This window comes from Triturus cristatus, chromosome 5_1 (genome assembly GCF_964204655.1).
Source record: "Triturus cristatus chromosome 5_1, aTriCri1.1, whole genome shotgun sequence".
Lineage (NCBI taxonomy): Eukaryota > Metazoa > Chordata > Amphibia > Caudata > Salamandridae > Triturus > Triturus cristatus.
Window position 1 is genome coordinate 718042116 of NC_140587.1, and position 21061 is coordinate 718063176.

Sequence of the window (21061 nt, forward strand, 5' to 3'; positions counted from 1 at the left end):
CATAATTTAGGGCAGGGAAATCATTTATATAAAGGCTTTTGTGAAACGATTATTTCACATCTTCAGGTGTTTCCTAAATGAGGCTTTGAACCAAACATGCACACGTTTTTGCTCGGACACTGTAGTATCTGTTCTCTCACCACCTGCATCTTTCATTCAAATATAGCAGCCTGCTGGTCCTTGTTTAATGCTACACTGTGTAGTCAAAATGTCACCTTTTAAACTCACACCTCATGCAAGGACCCACAGAGATAAAATGCATTGTCAAAAACAAATAGAAGCAAATGCAAAATAAATCCATTAGAGGACATTAGCGGAAAGTGGGCAACTGCTGACTGCCCCTAAAAAGAATCATTAAACAAAAGGCAATGAAACCATAGATAACATACTAGCTGGTTGGGCAGAAAACTACAAAAGAAGAGGAAATTGGAAATTCAACAGAAATGGAAGGGGGGTGATTTATGGCCTTCCAAGAGGTATAAAGAGACACAAAGCCAGCATCATTAGGACGTTCCCAAGACCAGGAGCAATCCAGTGAGTCGAAGAAATGTCAAAAATACACTCAATCACATGGGGAATGATAGCGAAACACTGACAGAGGAGAAAAGCAATGGTTTGTTACACAAATGAGGAGCACAAGACATCCCACTGTTGGAAAATTGTAGACGGGGTCCCTCGTAAGCTATTGAACTGCTTTACAATCTCCACTCCTAGTCTGTCTGACACAAGGGACAGAGGGATGCTAGATAAAATAAGATGAGCTATCACGCCACCTTACTGTTATTAAAGATGGTGCTCACAAGGAAGTAGTTGGAACAAGGGGAGTCCTGCTAATTCTGAGACGTGCAAGGCTCAGGCAGGTTTGTTCTCCATCCTACAGACCTAGGCCTACATACCTACAACTGATACATCACAGAAATTGATCAACTGGTAATACTTAAGTATTAGAACATCTTGGAGGGATGTACATATGTAAAGTGGCCCACATACATTGGTACTTGAAGGACTAATTCATGGTGGAGAATTGTAGTAAGGGGTGCATGACTGGTTCAGCTGCTAATGCCAACTTCTTCACTGAAAAATATCTATTTAAATCATTTGGGTATATGCAGTGAAAAAGAACTCTGATTATATTCCATTGGTGGAATTTGAGAAAGGCCTTTTCTCGTTTAGGTGAAAAGGCAACTACAGAAATGTTTGCATCAACTCCAGTATTTGAAGAGAAAATATAATTTTTAAACGCCCAATCAAGTTGCTACTCAGAGAGTTTGAGAGACTCGTAAAGAGAACATTATTTCTTAAGGAATACACAGGTAAAACAAACGCAGAAGAATGACGAAAGAGCTCTTGTAACTAATTTTAACTCTTCCAAAAATCAAAGGTATAACCATTGAAAGGATGGGCAGAATGGTAGATGGATGGTGAACAGGGAAACGTTTCAGATGGATATTTGGACAAAACCTCACTCATTCATGTCATGACAAAAGTGAAAATGATGCTGTGAGCAAAGGTATTATTGACCTTTAATGTGCTCTGAAATAGCCTCCGACCCATACATACTGATATGCAGGTGAAATTGGCAAGAGACTAGGCGAGGGGCATACCTGGACTATTGCAATATGATTTACAATGCCTTCTCCCAATCAAAGATACTAACAGGCTATAAAGACTGTTACCTCATTCCACTAGCTGGTCACAAACATTTTTATCATATTTCAACTCTATGCCCCATGACTCTCAAGTGGCTGGATGGCAAGAACAGCAGTGTACAAAACAGCCAAACAAACAAATACAAAATAAATACACATTGTTTTATGTTCATGTCATGACATGGATCTATGGGGAGAGAAAAGTGTTCCTATTCAGCTGAAGACATAATGCACTATGATCTTGTGCGTTCATTGCCCCTTACTGATTCATGTATACCTTGTACTCTGGAATCAAAGCTTTCATAAAGGCTACATTACTGAATTTCTGAGTTGTGTTTATAGGTTGCGTTCTTGATGATGTGTGGTGGAGTTACAGCAATAAAACACTGGTATACTGTTGGTACTGGGGCAGGACAACTGTTGGCATCGGTTAGGCAACTTTTGTTCCATCCTAAATTTTAAGTAAATTAGCAGGACACGTACTGAAATCACCAATGTTGGTGTCAAAATTATTTATTTTTACATTGTTTTCTTCTTTTTGTCTGAAGATGTTGAAAATGACTTTTACAATTCCTAATTTAGTATTGCCTTTTCTCCCAGACACATACTGCCCTCCATCCCCCTAATAAACATCATCAAATGTCAGCCTTCTTGATAGGTGTGAGTTTCAAGATAACTGTATATCAAGTTAGTAAAAAAGCATATAAACTACATTAAATATTTCTAAAAATATATATTGCCCAGCTTTTTACTCTACATGAATCTGGTGATATCTCATAACATCCATTTGTACTTGGAAGAGTTCATTTCTTACTTGCTTGGCTTCTCTCTTCAACAGATGCCTGAAAGACGCTCCGCTGAAAGATTGGGTAGTTGTCATTGATGTCCATAACTTTGATGCGAAGTTCCAGTGGCTTTTCTACATCCTGCCCTTGGCTATTCACGGCCCGTGCTATCAGCTGAAAATAAAAGAACAGAGATGCATATCACCATTATTATTTTGAGGTTGACTAAAAGCACTTCGGCTTTGATTGCAAATTATTGGATATCATATACAAGGAGGGACTAGGAGTTTGTTATGTGGAATCGCTATCTCTGAGATTGGTGGAGTGAGAGCTGTATGCACACATCAGGCCTCAGGAATAGAGTTTGAGTTCTTGGAATCTGTTTCAATATCAGATTTTTCAATGATGGCCCTCGGGCTCTGGTAGAAACAGAGGCTCAGATTTATCAACACTTTGGACAAGGTCTGTGTTACTTTTGTAATGCAAGCCTAGTGCAAAGTATTGATTCACTTTCCAGAGTAAGTCAAGATTTGCATTGGAAAATTGGCCAAAGTAACTTACTTTGTGTCAAAAAGGCAATTCATGGGGTGATAGATGGGCATTCATATACAATCACCCATGGGTTTTGACACAAATCACTTTCTACTGTTATTGGTAGAGATGGGTCTGCTCCAAAAAGGCATGTCTTTGAGGCAAGCGCAGCTGTGGAGCAAGATTTGAAACTCTCCATACTTCTTCAACTTTGCATGTGGGCTGCACTGTACTGCACACTTAAAAAGTAGAAAACGCATTAATGCATATTTAATTCTACTGGAAGGATCTCAGATTATTATTTGTGAAAGAGACAAGAACAAATCACCACCTAAGCAAAGATTCAAATCTGAGGCAGCTACACCATTACAGTGTCACTCAAAGTCTTTATAGCAACCACTTCAAGAGAAAGTGCGAGAAAATAAATTGCAATCTTACAGGACACACAAACAGCAGGAACAATAAACAGCTGGTATTTCAATTAGCATGAAAGTAAATGAGAAAAGCACACTTTGAACCGTCTTTGTCACTGAAGAGAACACAACCTTTTTTAGGCATGTGATGGAATGATGCGCACAGACTTTGTACAGCCGCTCAAAGTGAGGTGATCAAATGGGAAAAGTGGGCTGACCCAAGCTGTGACGGGCAAAAGCAAAACTTGAATCATGATTTAACAGACCAATGGATGAAGCCTGCTGACCTAAAGGTCTACTACATAGACATACAATAGTCTGAAGAGACAGGTAAAGCTGTCTGAAAGGATAGATCTAAAAAAAGGAAATACTAATAGACGAGCACAGTAAAAGAAACCCATTTAAGTCCTATTCACAAAGATGTAATGTAGTCGATGGGTTGTTTAGTGCAACTTTTGCTGGGGGTGTAGGGTGAATAATTTAACTAATGTACATTAACTGAAAAATCAGTGCATTCTTGGAGTTGTATTCCTTGTTTATTTCGAATGACTTCATTTACTTGATGATATTGATTGACGATGAGAAAGGCCAGGACATGATATGGGGTGTTTGTTGTACAGGGGTGCTCTGGCAGGCCTCCGTATGTCATTTATGAATAGTAAATAAATGAGGGTACTGAGGAGCACTCAGAAGGCACTGCATTGATTACATAGTCATAGAGGGTATCTGTTCAGAAAAGCATCAATTGGATGGGCACAGAGACTACAGTTTTCTTCTAAAAGATAAGGTTAGGGATTGAATCAGCATTGACCCCTCTGCCTTGATTATTTTCAGCAGAGGAGCTAAAGATTAAGTGGGTATAGTGACTGCATAATGCATTAAGCATCCATTAGTCCATGCTTTTTGAATACATATATGTTGTTTGGGACTCTCTGTATCAGCCTTTGTGTACTGTCCTAAATATATGGGTTTATAACTGTTCTTGACTTGCCTGGCATCTAACAGTCTACCATTCTTCCTAACTGTCCCACATACCCCATCGCTCAAATGGCTTGCTTCTGCCATTGATTCTACATCCTCTTATCTCTTGCTTTCTTTTTTCCAACCTGCATGGTGAGTCCCAACTATATATCATTTGTTTGCCGAATGCGCCAGATTGAGAAGTTGTGTGTGTTGTCTATATCTAGAATAATGTCAGACGTTCTTTCTGCATATGTGCACATGTGTCTTATCTATGTCAATTTGAGTATGTGTGTCTGAATGCTTGTCCTGTTCAAAATCTAACTTACTATCTTTTATCAACACTTGTTTTATTTGCTTTTCCGTAGCACTATTTAATGTTTGGATTTGAGAGACATTATCCTTAAAGGCTAGTAATATTAGTGAAAATGGAACATGTTCATATAAGGGCCGATTTATAGTTTGACAGATGGAGCAGATCATTCAAGATGGCAGAGGACAATAAGTCCGCCATCTCTACATTGCTCCGACCATCACATTTACAGATGACCACCAGCCCAGCAGTCATCTCTGTACCTTGAAATCAACCAAAGTCACTGTGGTTCCTTAAAGGTGTAAATAGTTTGGTGGACGGCTACAATTGGTTTTGACGGATGCTCACCAAACTTTTAGCTTTTTTTGTATTTTCAGAAACAACCTCCCAAAGTGGAATTTCTTTTTTGAAAAACAAAAAAAAGTAATTACTCCCATACCCTTGGAGTTTTCTCTCAGCCTGGGTGTCGTTTTGTTCTGCCCTTCACTGCTAGGCTTTTTGTGGCAGTGATGGACAGAAAAGAAAACTGGCACACCATTCACTCCAGTTAAAGTGGGAGGTGTGATTGCTTTACTCCAACTGGCCCTACTCATTCCTGTCTGAGGAAGCTTTGCTTTTACAGAGCCAATGAGGGCTACACCAATGGAAAGCTCCACATCTGGCCATAAGACTACCTCATCCTCATTCAAGGAATTCCAAAGTTAACCATATGCTAGCATATTTTCATATGTTAAAATGTTTTGTATACTAGCCTCATATACACCCTTGGGTGTGCCTCAGGGTGTTATGCCAGTTGTTGCATTCCAGTAGTAATAGTGGAGTGTGAGTTGCAGATCTACTTGTCACTTAGACTAAAATGTTCTAGAAAATCTCAGATTTTCCTCAACGAAGGATGGTGTTTTTTCTTCTGAATGTTTTTGTGTAAGTAGCTCCAGGGTTTATATCCCTGCGTGGTAAGGACCACCTACCGAACCTAGGTTTTTAAAATATAGATATGACCATGTGGAAACCTGTTTCCACAGTTCTATTAATCTAAAGATTCTGACCCGGCATCACCTAACATATGAGCTGCATTAGTAGTGAGGAATTCAAAAGACATGATGGGCCCAGGCAAGACTCCTAAATTTAATTGTTCTTTGCTTGATTAGCTGATGGAGTTTGGTCACTGCTGTTGCAAAGTACTTACTCTTCTTGATCTCCACGTAGCTTCAAGCAGGTGGTGGGAAGCACATATTGTCTTCTATGCCTGTAAACCCCAATCTAGCACATGCATTTATTGCCCAAGATTGCACATCTTCTTGTTGTGAAGTTTTTATATGAACTCTGAGCTCTTTTCTTACACAGTGGTGGTTTGCAAAGTAGTTATTTCTGTTTTATTTGACCAGATAAAGTTTGCTATGCGCCTACTGTGCTGCATCCAGTTTGTGTGTTCGAGGAAAGCTTGCACTGCTGCTGCCTTTGGTCTGTCTCTTTGATGTATCATGTTGCACTACTGCTTGCAGGACTGGGTCTCCATTCCAGTGGCGGTTGCTATTAGTGTTTAGAGGTGGGGCGGGGGGGAATACAACCAAAAACTAGATGCACCCAAAAAATATTTAACATCACACTTACCTGCCTTTTTGATGGCTGCTGCCGTCCCTGTCCCCGCCGATCCTGGACTCCGACTGCGCAGGCTCCTAGATGCAAAATCCCAGTGCTTCTTTCATGCTGGAAATAGTATGAGCATGAGAGACGCACTGGGATTGGTCTGAGCAGCTTCGTTTGCTGCTCAGACAGTGCATTGGAGCTTTGGGTGTTTATCCAACCTGGCTGTGCAACACAGCTGGGTTGGAGAAACTTAAATGCACATGTGCCATGTGCGTTTGGCCGGCCTTGGACGGCCGGCCGGCCGGCCAAACACACATGCCCACTAAAAAGTGCTCACTACTCCTCCCCCTACCATGCATCTCCAACAGGATTGCCTAACCCCGCTGAAGACTCGCTCGTTAGCTGTTAGGCAAAAAGAAAATGATAATAAAATTATTTTATTATCATTTCATTTTTCCTCTCTTAGCAGGGGGGCGGCGCTCCTCCGCCATTACGGAGGAGCCGCCCCTGCTTGTTTCAGTGTGGGAAACTTGCACTATATCTGCTGTACCTTGTCTGTCTATGAGAAACAGTAACACTTTTGCAGATTATTCGCTGTTTGTTCCATGGGTGTACCTGAAAATAGAGCAAGCCTTAAGCAAAACCAATTGTCTTTGCCAATGATTATGGTTCACATGGTTCCACATAGTCAGGATAGAAACTGAGATTTTGGTGATTAAAACAACAAAATCTGCAGTGGTTTGTTGCTGCACCTTACTGACACCAGCGTACAGAAAAACACATCCATTTTTGATTGGATTCAAATTTAAATAAAGAACAAAACTGAGGTGGAGCTGAGAGCTGTCCATGTAGTCGTGGGGAGTTTTTTGCCTTGTTAGTAGTACACCCGAGGTTACACTTATGTGAATGTCAGTGGTACCGCGAAGGATCATGCAGGTTTCTAAATGTGGGAGAAGCTGAAAGCTTCCATTTTGAGAAGCCGTTGCCTTCAATAAAGAAATGAGGTAACCCATTTGAGAGCACTGTCTCCAATGCTCATATAAGATACCATGGGGTCAGGACGGCCTAGTGGTCAGTGATATTTATTTTTTGTATCAAAGACTGAGTAACAACTACTGCAGCTCATTTGAGTCAAGTATAATTCCTTGGCTTTGTGGATGTATGGGCACACAGACCCAATTTATGCCAGTGTTTAATCTCAATATTGGCATACAGCCACACACAGTGAGTCTGTGTGCTCCATTACAAACGTATATGTAATGTCTACACATCAGGGCATTCAGGACCTGGATCTGAAAGCAGGGTGCAGAAGCATGCTTGGCCTGCCTTTAATAGAAGGGCTAAGGACAAAGGGAAACATGTACAGTCTCTTATTGAACTGTGATGGAGAGGTCTCTAAAGGGTCCCTGGAAAACTCCATTTGCCTTCCAAAGGGCACAATGGAGGCGCATCAACTGTGTGCTACCATTTAAACTGTTAAATAAATAAATGCAAATTCCAGACGCATGCCAGAAAATCTATGGGCTATAGATTTCTTGTAGTACTCCAATGCATACATTAATAAATGTTGGTTCCCCATGGTGGAAAAGTCTGCATGCGTAGAAATTAAACCAATTCACATTGGCACATGGAACTTTTTGTTCGTAGGTGAAAATATGTTTTTGCCTGAATAATGCTCATTCCCTACACTCCCATTAAATATGGAAAAACACATTTACTACTGCTTTTGGCTGGGAAAATGGGCTTGCATCCCCAGGATGGGCCTTCATCTGCAAAAAGCATGGGATAACTGATTCGCTTATAAGGTGGTGGCTCTAGCGTCACTCTTGCAGTGACGTAGCAAGAGGGGGCGGTCCGCCCCAGGCAGCACAAGTTTTGGGGGCGGTGGCCTCCCCTCTGCTCTTGCTTGCGGCCGTTGCGGGGTGGCAAACACAGTAATAAATCACCAGCAACCCCCGGACTCTTACAGCTGCCGAAGGGCGGCAAACTTTGGAACTGCCACAGGCGGCAAAAGGCCTAGCTATACCACTGCAGTCTTGCAGGGCTAGTGACTCGGAGACTCCCATAAAACCACAACTTCCTTCATGGTTCTTTTGCCCATGAACCGGCATAGGCACACAGACAAAAGAATGCCCTTATTTGCATAAGGCTGCACTCCATGCACATGACGAAACACCCAGTTTACATTGCAAGGGCTCTAACTATGGGCCAGCATAATTAGTATTGCAGAAGGAACCTGTCAAATATTTGCAGTGACATCTTTAATACTAAAGTGTTTCAGTAGTGTACAAATAGTTGCAAACTATCAATGCATTCCATGTAAATTTCTTTAATCGAGCTCCAGGATGCAAAATCGCGTTCTGTAATTTTAAAAATAAGCTAGAGGTTGCTGCCAGGTAAATAAAGGATCTAGTGTTGGGTCAGAAGCAGAATTCTCTCATAGTGTCTTGTTTCATCCTCCAAGGACTATGATTGAATTCTACAAGTGAATAAGGCTTGAGTGTTCTGGCAAGTCATAAAGTGTATAGTTGAAGTGGTGAGCAATAAGCAAAGGTGTGTAGCAAGGGAGTGTAGCGAGGAGGAAGCCAGGGGGTCAGTATTCGGTTGATCTTCTGACTAGTGTGCAACATAAGAAACAGGAAGATAGTGGGGGCTACATACAGAAACAGCAATGCATGAAAAACAGTCAGCTAGACATAAAAGAGGGACACATGAAAACAAAGCAGTAGAAAAGGCCAATAAATCCCTAATTGAAATTTAATGCACAGCTGATATTATTAAACAGGAAAATTGAAGGCAATACAGGTACAAATCATCTGAAATAATAATGACCAGAAAATAATGCATCCCTTAATGAGAAAATAATGCATCCCATAACGAATGCAATCAATTTTAATGCATGGAATGCTTGTAGTCTTCTGTGTCAAATGCAGCTTGTGTGTAGCCAGTGATCTCTTCTATTGGTGACTTGTATGGTATCATAGACTAAAAGCATGAATGAACTTTTGGGTCCGCCTTTAGGACAGAACCTTGATTAGCAGAAGAGTAGAATATCTATGGGTCTATGTGTGTTTGAAGTTAGAGTGTCTCTTTCTTCTTGAATTTTTTGCCAAGGAAGGGTGGGTGATTCTTGAGGCAGTAGTTGGATAGGAATTTACATTCAAAACATTTTTGTAAATGGAGGATTTGCCAATATTTCAATTTTGGGGGCAATGTTCCCAATGAGAAAGAGCCATGGATCATGACGAGTATGTGGAGGAGTATTTCCCAAAGGAGAGACCTGAAAGCTAAGAAGCGAAGGATACTTTCCTTGTAAGTGTCAGTTTCATATAAGCTGAATGAGGTACATGTATTGGTTCCAGAGTTTCAGAAGGGGACGTTAGTGGGAGGACTATTGGATTGGTGGAGCAGTTGTTAGTGAGATTGACGCCTTTTTGTGCTGATTTTGCTCACACAATTGCTTTTGAATGACAGTTTCCTGAGAAATGTATCTTTATTTAAATACTTGACTTTAATACTTACAATAAATAGCGGGGTTTCCTCCCGGTCAACGATTGTTGTGATATTCATGAATCCAGTGACAGGGTCCATGACAAATACTCCAAAGGGGAATTGATCGACTCCGGGACCAGAGATTGTGTACCTAATGTCCTTCCGCTGATGTGATCCATGACCTTTGCCACCTCCGCCACCTCCGCCACCTCCTCCACCACCGCCACCTCCTCCACCACCGCCACCACCACCACCACCGCCACCGCCACCAAAACCACCGCCACCGAAACTGCCGCCACCGCCACCAAAACTGCCGCCACCGCCACCGAAACCACCACCACCGCCACCACCACCACCACCGCCGCCTCCATGTTTGATGCCATCTTTAGTTCCAGTTCCTGTTCCAGTTCCAGTTCCAGTTCCAGTTCCACCAGATACCAATCTTGGTTCATCTTTGTCCGAATGAACCTAGGAAAATAAACAGGAGCATAAAAAATATATCCTTCCCAATGCAATTCTGAAACTCAGAGAGTGAAATATAGGCCCTGTGTAATAATGCTATCATTTTATGTAACAAACAAGGTAATAGAATGAGTGTTTGAGTTAATCTCAGCCACTTGTGCTCACTATGCCATAAAAGACAGAGACCTACCATACACAAATTAGGCGTCATCCTGCTCCAGTATGAACAGTCCAACCTGAACTGCCAGGCCAGGTCCCCTCCAGACTGGAATACAAGCACCCTATACCAGTTTCGGTCTATTTAGGATTCGGCTTTGGGCATAGCTTGTGTCCTGTTGCAGGTCTTATGCTCACTGTGCCACTGGCTATATCTTACTGACACAGCCAAAAACAGTTTGGGGCAATGGCAGCTGACATCTATGGGGGTGTGGGGAAGGGCAGACGTGCCCAAATATTAATATAAAACTAAAATGTACCTGAACAGATGTCCTCTGCTCCGGACCTCTTCTGAGGAAGTTGATAATGCAGTGTGGGCACCAATCCTGGCGCTGCTCTCATGCTGTGAGAGCAGCATCCTGTTTGTAGGGAGCGGCCTTATTCGGGGCACCCCAGCAGCCTAGAGGCCTGCAGTTACTCTACCCCAAATGTCTTAAGACAGTTGGGTTAGAAGTTTCAAATTGTGCATGTCTGGCTGGCCGTAGTGAGACGGCCGGCCAAAGGGACATGCGCACGTTGAAAAGTGCACAAACAGCCCACCCTCCTCCCTGCTGCTGTCATTCAGCAGCGCCCCCCCACACCATCCGGCCACTTGGTTCAGGACAGGAGGGTAATTTAAGTGGGGCAACACTCCTCCACTCCAACGGAGGAGCCACCTCTGGTTTGGGGTTGTAGGTGTCCCCGTGCACAGGGAACCTAGCCTGGCAGTTTTGACTGGACTATTCCTATTGGAGCAGGACCAAGGCTGATTTGCATATTAATGGTTCCTGTTTAAAAAGACTTGGTGGGCAAAATAACACAATGGACTGGGATGTGGCCTGAATAATTGCCAGCGGCTGATAATTCAAGCATTCAAGACATCACTTTTGGTTTTGTTCATACACAAATTCAGTAAAGGAAAACTTTAAGTATATATCAGGCCAAGGTATCTATTAATCAAATCAACAAAATATTACTTCATTAAAATGTATAGAGACAATTGCTGTGGCTCTATAGTTACCAATTGCCAACATGGCACATTTGCAGCAGAAGGAGAGACGTATACTTAGGACGAGACATATGATGATTAATATATAAATTAACATAGTGATAAATTCTGCACAATTTACGAGTTGTGAAATAGTCAATAATTATTAGACAAACATCTCAACATATGTTGCTCTGTATTTTAGATTTCTTTAACATCCCAGTTCAATTCTCTCACACCAAGTGAAAGTTATTTTTCTAACTGAAAATTTCAAAAAGTCTAGGCTATGAGAGCTGTTAACCTGCTGCCACTGCCACACAGATATGTCAACAAACTATGAATGTTACAAAGCAATTTGGGAAAAAGAGACTGACGACGCTGCAATACCACAAAGTGTCTGCACATGTTGAGAAGTAGTGGAAGAAAATTGGTCCAATCTGCACGGCAGGTTGTTTCAATAGGATTATTCTTATGTTTGGACCAAATGTATGGCTCTGGGGAGACTGAACAAATCCTATGAGTATCCTAGTACTAAGATAGGTTCCTTGTGTGCTACAGTAACTTTGTCTGCTCAATGAAATACCTAGAAATGTCATGTAAAGCGCCCTATGGCCTTCTGTGGTGCAGGTGCGCTGTTTAAAACTATTAATTAAATACATAATAATTCACTCCAATGCATACATTAGTGAATGATGATTTCGCCCCTGGTGGAAAAGTCTACTTGTGTAGGGTTGAATCAAATTCACATTGGCACATGGAACTTTTTGTTCGTAGTTGAAAATAGGTTTCTTCATGATTAATGCTCGCTCCCTACACTCCCATTAAATATGGACGTGTCCCAGCTCCTTTCACACCAGATGACACATTTACTCCTGTTTTTGACAGGGCAAATGGTCATGCGTCCCCAGGATGGGCCTCTAGCTGCAAGTGGATTGGGGCAATTGTTAAGATTACAAGTTGGTGGCACTGACATGCGTTGGCGACTCAGAAATGTTCATAAACCCTCAACTTGTAAATGTGATCATTCCAGCATATTATACGAATTCCTTCAGTTGTAAGCATCCTTTGAGAGCAAGGATTCCATCGGTTGTGAAACTGCAAATAAGCAATGAGAATTAATTTACATTTTTCCATGCTCAAGTCAGAGTTGGCAGCAGTTTAAGCTTGGGCCAGAGGGTGAGCTTTTCATGGTATGCAATTACATCTGGGAGCATTTGGATATGGCTCCAATATTTTGTCTCCATTAAGATGGAATGAATGAACGAGTGAGCGATTGAATGCATGAATGAATGCATTCATTCTTTAATTAAATACTTGAATGGCATCACTCTGCAAACTGAATTAGCTCTATGTATTTTTCTAGCACATAGGCCTTGGTGGCGGAGAGCAAACCTGGTATCCTAAGGGATTATTAGGATGTGGCTTGACAGTTTAATCTCCGTGGGTAGAAAAAGTGTGAAGTAATAAATTAATAAATGACTATGCTTAGATATGAACAATTAGGCTGTACTTTCTCACTGGAGGGTTTAGTTGCCCACGGCACTACTGGCAACACCCTGAGCACTCTTTTTAGATTATCTACAAGACATGGGTTGGTGCCGTCAGCAAGTGGCCTCAGTACTTCAATAATCCAGTCAAGGCCAGATTATACAGTGATCAGTGAAAATCTGAGCCAATTTACATCCAAATACTCCAATTTTTCACAAACGAGACTTGGCTATTATTCTCTTGCTGACAAAAACAGCTTGCCCTCAAATTAAAATCCCTCTATGTTTCACACTCACAGGTAAAAGAGTCCCTGTCCTCACAAGACTAAAATATCAAATCACGTATGCACCAATACTCCTCTGACTACCCTCACAACAATTTAAATACACGCCCCAGATTACCACCCCAAATGTTTAGAAAGGAAGTCAAAGAACAGATCCTCTTGTACCTTTCCCCAAAACGCCATATAAGGCTACTGCATATTCCATAACCTCCCCATAACCTCACTGCCACCTTGATGAAATGCCTCATTGCTATGAAACTGATGCAGGTGATGCCCCTATATTTATATTGTGTGGTTTGGCCATGCGGAAAAAAGCGGAGCGTGTTATCGTTGTGAGGCACATTAGTAGCAATGCTCCATGTCATCTGGGGGGAATTTCTGTCTCATATGCCAGGATGTATGATGCGTAACTCGTTGAAATAATGGAATATGAGTCTGTGGGCATGTTGGCCTAAATTGAATCAATAAGGTCTGTGATAGGTGTAATACTCATGGGTGTGCGTTGTGAGCTAAAACAAGGGCATCTCGTAGATATTTTGGAGGATTCCTTGCGTGGGAATTCACCTCATGGTTCAAAGCAGATTTATTAAGATTTATACAGAACTGTCTAACTTTTCAAATGGTTGCTTTAGAAATATCTGTGTCCTGTCCCTGTCGAAGATAAGGATTGCACCAAAACAGCTTGCCTATTAAAACATGTCCTGTATTTGAATGTTGACAAACTAGCATCACACTTGAGTGATGGGTGACTCTATCTGAATGGATGTTAACAGTGAGTGAATTAAATATTTTCTGAATTAGAGGGATTGAGAACTTGTTACCTTGAATGGTGTCTAACAGCTTGGAATGGTGATTGGCGGTGTGTTCCACTGGGACGGGTGTTGGGGGGAGGGAGGGTTTGCATTTTGTTCCAGTAGAGGATGCTCTTCAGTGCACTGCAGATAATGGCATCTGGCAGTGCAGTCTTACAGAAAATAGATTCTAGTATGTTGCAAACGTGTTAAGGGTTATTGTTATAGAGGCTTCATTGCACTTGGGAGATGATTAGTTGGAGGCTCCCCCCAGGTTCGAATATTCCATTCTATGGTGGTGCAGTCCACCTCACACTGTCTGTCCATGTGCCTCAAGCCTGCTGAGGTGGGTAGAAAGGGTGAGTGAGGGGTTGTGGAAGACACCCTGTCAGAACCCTCACTGCCCCAGCACCCATGGACAGTTTCAATACACACATTAGCCCGAGAGTAGTAAGACTGGAGATGATATTTCCATTCTGGACAAACATACTTTTGAGCATGCTTCCAGGTCCCACGGTCATGTTCCTCTCAGGTGGCGGGCACTTACCTTGCAAATTGGATTTTTCCGTGAATAGTCCTCTCCTTCTCTCACCATCACTGCGGGGACAATCCATTCACGTTTCTGTCTCTTCAAACCAGGTGAATTTAACGGGGCTCCTTCATATCGGTAGGTTTGCTTGTTCACCTAAAAGAGAATACATTGTCTTCAGCCATCATTTTAGAAGTAATACAATTATCTAGTATGTTTGCCAGCAGGCCACACATTCTTTTGCATGCACTCAATACGTGGTTTCTAGATGTTGAAGACTTTTCAATTCCAAATAAGATAATCACTAGTTTCAAAATGGTTCTCTATGCAAGATCCACAGAGATTTCCAGTTACATTCTCTGCCCAGGCTAGCCAAGGCCAGCTTTCTGTAGGGAGCTTATTTGGCAGTGCCGGCGCAGTGTTGAATCCTGCTGACCGCCCAGGCACACCCACCGGGGTCTGACTGACCTTTAACTCCATCAGGAGTTTTTCCCTGGATGGTCGGGGACATTGTAGGCCGGTTTTTAAAGAGTCCCTATGTCACTTTCACCAGCTCTCTCAGGAGACAGCAGGCACAAGGGTGGCTTCAGAATCAAAGAGAGAGAGAGTTCAGAGGGCAAGATGTGAGAGAAGGAAGGAGAAAAATACAATGGATGGATGGAAAAAAGACGGGAGTAAAGGAGTGGGCTGATTTAAACATTTTTGCCAGGGTTGCTTTTGGTTCCAAGTCAGACTCTGGCACCCACCTCCCTGTGGATAACCGGGCCATGTGCCACCCCATGCACAGCTGTACATGCAGACACCCCACTGGCAAGGCCAATTTAATTTAATTGCACAGAAAGCACATTTCCATTCTACAAATAGGTTTTAAAAACACATTACCTCCAAGCGCCACCCACAAACGGATTCCAATGACACCTGCCAATCAAGAGAGATAAAAAAAAGTCATCATATTGTATTCATACTTGTAATGCAATGTTGTGTGATGGGTTACATGGTTTCTTCAGAGATGCTCCATGACTAAATAATTTTAAGAAATACATCATCATACTCCGTCACTTATTGATAAATGCACTACCTACTCTCAACAAAAATACGTCAAGTTAATAAATGATGTTGAAGCTATTACTACAGTCAATATTTGTAGCTCTTACTTGCCTTGTCTATCTTCATCTTTTTATGGATCTACACCTGACTAGACTTGGGGCCAGAGACATCAGAAAATTGTTTAAAAAACACACTGGTGGAACGAATTTCTGCAACAAGTGTTGCATTTTGTGATGCGACATATGTGCTGCTTGGTCGACCTCCACAAAAAGTCCAGTTTGAGAAAGACCCGCCTAATGGATATTAGGCAGGTCCGGATAAGATTGACTTAAAACACAAGGAGGGTGCCCTGCACAGAACAGCAGACCACAACCCTTGCGTTTGTATTCAGAAATGGCCAACTTTTTTTTATTTTTTAGCAGCCCATGTTCCTTACAGGAACTAATGATGCTTTAAAGAAAATCCTGTTTGGAAAAACATCAGGGGGGGAGCAGATAGTAGTCTTTTGAAAAGCATTGGAAATGCATTTTGTTCATTAATTATGCAAACACAGCACAAACAGTGTGGCAACAGTTCGCTCAACGTTGTACCCTGGTGCAAAACATTCGTATGGAGTGAATACTATAATACTTTAATATGCCCTGACTAACCAGAGTAAACGTGGCATTTTGCACTGATTGAGTAGTTGCTCTGGTATTGTGCACTCTTCGCTGAGTGCAATACCATTACAAAATAGCCTGCTCACCAGTGGAATTCTGCATGCAATAAAAGCCTTGGCTTACACTATGTGCAGGACCTGGGGAGATATGCTATACTGCCTCGTATTTATAAGGGCTTATTTACAAGCCCCTTGCGCCACCCGCACGTCATTTTCCCCATGTTAAAAGTGGCGCAAGAGGCTTGTAAATAAGCCCCAGCATTGGATTGGTAACAAGGGCGCTCGGGCGATGCCCGAGGGGCCGATGTCCGAATTCCAACAGTGGGCTGCTTTTTTGCGAAGCCTGGTGGGCCGATTTGGTGGTTTCTGCGTTGTTCAATGCCGCCAGCGGCCCAGTGGGTGTCTGGGTGGCCTTTCTGGAGGCCGATGGGCCTCCATTACCTTCTTTTTAGGTCTCGCATAGCGTTGCAGCGCAACGCGCTGCACGCTTTGCGAGACATGCAGAATACACTATTGTGGGGGGAAGCTCCGCCCACTTTCCAGCCATATTTTTGATTGGCTTCACTCATAAATGCTGTCTTTTGATTTGCTTTTGACTTCTTAGTCCCTCCTCCTGATGGCCATGTTGTCATTTATATCCTTCCCTGGCTATTGGCCCATTTACTTCAAAACTATTTTTGCCCTGTGTTCCCCCCCACCCCCTCCCGGAGTCCATGTCATGTCATACACGTACCAGGACAGTTACAGGTGTGAAACCGTTGCTCTTCATTACTCACATCCTCATTTACGCCACGTAAATCGCAGCCACGATCATTCTGTCGGTGGTAGACAGCGCCTACCTTGTTCAGCAACTTTGGGAATCTACACTAGTGTTTTGAGATGACCAAGGTCACACGTCTCACTTTATAAAACTCTTGGGCAAATGATTGAAATAGAACATTCTGATTGGGTGCTATTTGTTACCCAAGGCAACACCTGACTATGTTTGACTAGGGTACACCACACAGTTTCAACACCCAGTGTCTGACAGCATTCACCGTTGAGCCTCTCGCATGCAGTGGAAAATGATGAACATATCAACAGAAGCGGGGTTGAGTAGCTGTCGTTCAACACAATGTTATGGTGTATCTAGGGACTCTGGCCCTAATGAGGCAGCGGAGGACCCAATTATGTGGCGAGATGTAATGATGCGGCAACAAAAGTCAAATTATGCAGCCTTACACAGCATATGCTGTGGCAGTGTTACCTCACCATTTTAACACTTTAACACCTATTGATACAAAGGTACTAAATGGCTATGCGAAATACACAAGATTTTTAAATAAAGAATACACATTCCCCAGATCCTACTAGAAGTGCTAATCACTAACTATTAGTTTGTATGCGAGAACTCACATTTAGACAATTTTACAAACGCTGTCCCGTCTAAACTCCTCGAGTAAAATAGTTTGCATAAAACATACAATGGTGAACGGAGCAGAAAACCAGCCTGAGGGCGCACTTTGAAAGTAATGAAACGTGAGCCTCTGTTATTCTGTGTAAATCAGCTTTACTTTAAAACAGGTCCTCAGTTTGGGTTTTTACCTTTTGAGGGAACACTCCAGGCCTCTACAATAAGCTCTTCCATTAAGAAACAGACTTTTAGAACAGTATACTACAGTATATTAGTGTCTCGCTAGGCAGTTCTGCAACATTCAAAATATCAGACTCTAAAATACAAGTAAAAGTTTTGAATTTTTATGTAGTCTGAGGGCCCTCACAAAGAAATTGATGTTTTGAGCACAGTGTTTGTGGTGTAACATCGATTTACGTACATAACGAAGCAAAACAATTTCCTGACAAAGAAACTCTCATTAGATCCACCCTGTGTAAATTACATTTAAATATGTCAGGGTTTATTTCATGCTGTACATAAAAGCCATTCACTTTATAAACAAGGGGGAAAAGGGAGCCTGAGCCCTCTCAGTGTAACTATCCTCAAAATAACGCATGACGGTCTGTGGCAGCAGGGTTGTCCAGCAGCCACAAGAATTAAGCTGTTGGTTCTAGGGCAATCCTTTTCTAGGATGATGCATGGACCTTTACCCACCAAGGTGGCATGCTCAGGGCTTAATTTGAGCTGGTGGTGGCCAGTGTGGGGCACCAGCACTTATTCTTGGGGACCAGCACTTATTTCGCCACATCGGACATTTCCAGAGGCCAACAGAGGGGAAAAAGAAACAAAACAAAAAGATGGAGGAAAATAAACACAAAAAATCCATCACCAAGGGAGAAAACAGACACCTTTATGAGTGAGATAACGTGGCAGGGAGTGACTGGCAGTGAATGAAAGAGATCTGAGGTGGATTCGGGACTGCGCACCCTTGCTATTCACACTCTGATATTGTATAGCGCCAGCCGCGGGTGTCTAAGGAGAGCTTTGAGCACCAGCACCTATTATTTTACAAATGAAGCAATGGGCATGCTTCATCATTGGGTTGTGCTCCACTTTGGGTGGGGAGTGCAATACCCAACAGGCTCCATATGGAGCTCTTTGTGGAGATCTTTTATCATGTGTTCGTGGGTCACAAGCACGCACTGACCTCCCCCTTGTAGAAGACGGTTTCTAGAAGGGAATTAAAAAACATAGATTGGGCCAAGTCAGTTAAAATTATCCATGGATGGCCTTGACTAAAAGTTTATAATTAACTTATGTTGGGATCCCTGATAAGATTAAAACAGCGAAAGGACTCGCAGGATGTAATTATTAAAAACATAAATGCTGTCATTGGTTTGCCAGCTACGGAGATACTTACATCACTGAATAGATCATTTCTGCTTGCGAGCAGCGATGTATGTGAGGTAGAGGCCAGACATTGTGCCTGAATCAATCATTTATGTCATATTGTTTCTCCCTCCTAGTGTCATATCGGATCTGATCCATAAACTCTCTCCATGTGACAGAACATTGCACACCAATTTGTGACCACAGCAACTATGATGCTAGTAAATGCATTAGAGTACAGAGGTGTGGCGCAGCGGCCTGGGCGACTGATGCCGAACGCTGGGGATCACGGTTCGATCACCAGCGGCAGGTCAGCCCAGCACCATGTGACTCTGGGCAATAGCTCGCTTAATCTTCCCGGCGGCCCCCAGTGCCGGGATGCCTACGGGTAGCTGTGCGCTTTACAAATACTGGATTTACATTTTTACTTCTTAGTGGCATTATGGCACGAAGTGCTCCAATCAAAACTAACCATCCAAACTTCGACTGAATGACTTCTGAATGCTAGCACACGTCTTTAAGTGGCACTAGGGTCCTCATTATTGTACTGAGATTATCAGAGCCCTGGTATAGCGTTGTGTGGGCATGGGTAGGGTATGCCACTGCAAAGCCGGAAGCAGAAAGCTGGGCGGTGTGGTACTTTGGGTTCTCAGAGGTGATGGATTGGGTCCTGGGCCTGAGAAGTTACCAAAGAAGCCTATTTTCAGTGGACAGTGATCTTTATAGTGAAGTCTTTTGAAGGCATCAGCCATTTCAGCTGTGATATACCGAGCCCTCTGTGTTGAGGAGTCATCAGTGCTCAAAACGGCGTGGCACACGCTAAAAGGGAGAATGTGTGCTCAAGTTGTGTCAATATTTCTCAGGTGAGTTGCGGTACCTGTGTACAAGCTCATTGGTTTGTTAAACTTTGCCATCTTCAAAATCACCCATTTTATGACATCCTAACTATCCTCATATTTTTTAAGTCGAGCAGTCGAGACCTCTTGTATATACTTTAGTATATACTTAATGTGTATGCACTTTGTGGGCTCTGGAGATCAGACCTAGGACTTGTCTGTTTCCTGCTTAGGGACTTTTGTTTTTGTTCAACTGCCTCTATTTAACTGTCTTGTTAGAAAACGACCAGTAGAGGTCAGTAAAATACCAGAATTGCTTTCTGCTGAGGGACTTTCTTATTTTTTTTTTTTCTGGCAACTGCCTCTATTTAACTTTCTTGATAGAAAACGACCAGCAGAGGTCAGTAAAATACCAGAATCACTTTAGCATTCTCTAGATTACAGCCCATAGAAATTGTCCTCCACAAGCACCCGTAGACAATAATATTTTTTTCAAATCTTGTATTTTCAGTGATATGACCACCGAAGGCCCTTATTTTATATTAAAAACAGAGCTTTGGACTATACCATTTCCCACTGAAAGGCGATATTTCTCTCCATGTGTTCCCATGCTTATTTTCCCTCTGTGTTCAAGAACAGTAGATGTTTCAGCACCCAGGCTAATGTGCTGCATAGCTAAATACATATAAGGTCCCAAAGTCGAGACCGATTGCATTGCAAATGCTTGTTATCAACTGCAGAGGTGTCACTCCCTTTCTCTCGCTGGGCCGGCCCATTAATATATGCTTGAGCGGTGGCCGGGGGCCTCAGCATAAGCATTTTTTTTAACCCCCCCCCCCCCACCCCCCCTCTTTTTATAAAATTTCGCTTCAGCCGTGTTTTGCAGAAAGGCAATAAGCAAATGTGGGCCACTTCTTTTAGTGCGCCAGGGACGATTTTTAATCCCAATCCAACCCTGATAAACCCCATAGTCTTTAAATATTGTGATGCTTAAAACTCCTTACGCTCCTTCTCAGTGGAAGCATTTCATCAGCACCTGGTGTCTTACTTCTGTGTTATGTGGTAGCATTTACATTATTTTGTAATAGAGCAATCAATCTCTGTCACTACACGATGAGCACTAAACAATTCTTCCAGGAGAAGGGCAGCTCATGAAGGACAAATCGCGAATCATTAGAACACGAGCATCTTTGGTGGACCAGCAGGACACACACACATTGATAATAAGCTTTAATGGGTTTTTAAAAAGAAACTTTAGACGCTCTTAAATCTACTCTATGCTTTGATTGT

At 42.5% G+C, this 21061-nt stretch overlaps 1 protein-coding gene across 1 annotated transcript in view; it reads right to left on the reverse strand.

Annotated features, from left to right (window-relative positions):
• The window catches only part of DSG4 (desmoglein 4), a 109979-nt gene that overhangs the window by 49739 nt on the left and 39179 nt on the right, over positions 1 to 21061 (reverse strand). The window contains exons 2-5 of the mRNA XM_085605710.1: positions 15349 to 15384; positions 14485 to 14622; positions 9761 to 10198; positions 2464 to 2608 (exon numbers count right to left, since the gene is read on the reverse strand). Of these exons, the coding sequence (XP_085461836.1) occupies positions 2464 to 2608; positions 9761 to 10198; positions 14485 to 14622; positions 15349 to 15384 (757 nt within the window). The remainder of the gene's footprint in view (positions 1 to 2463; positions 2609 to 9760; positions 10199 to 14484; positions 14623 to 15348; positions 15385 to 21061) is intronic.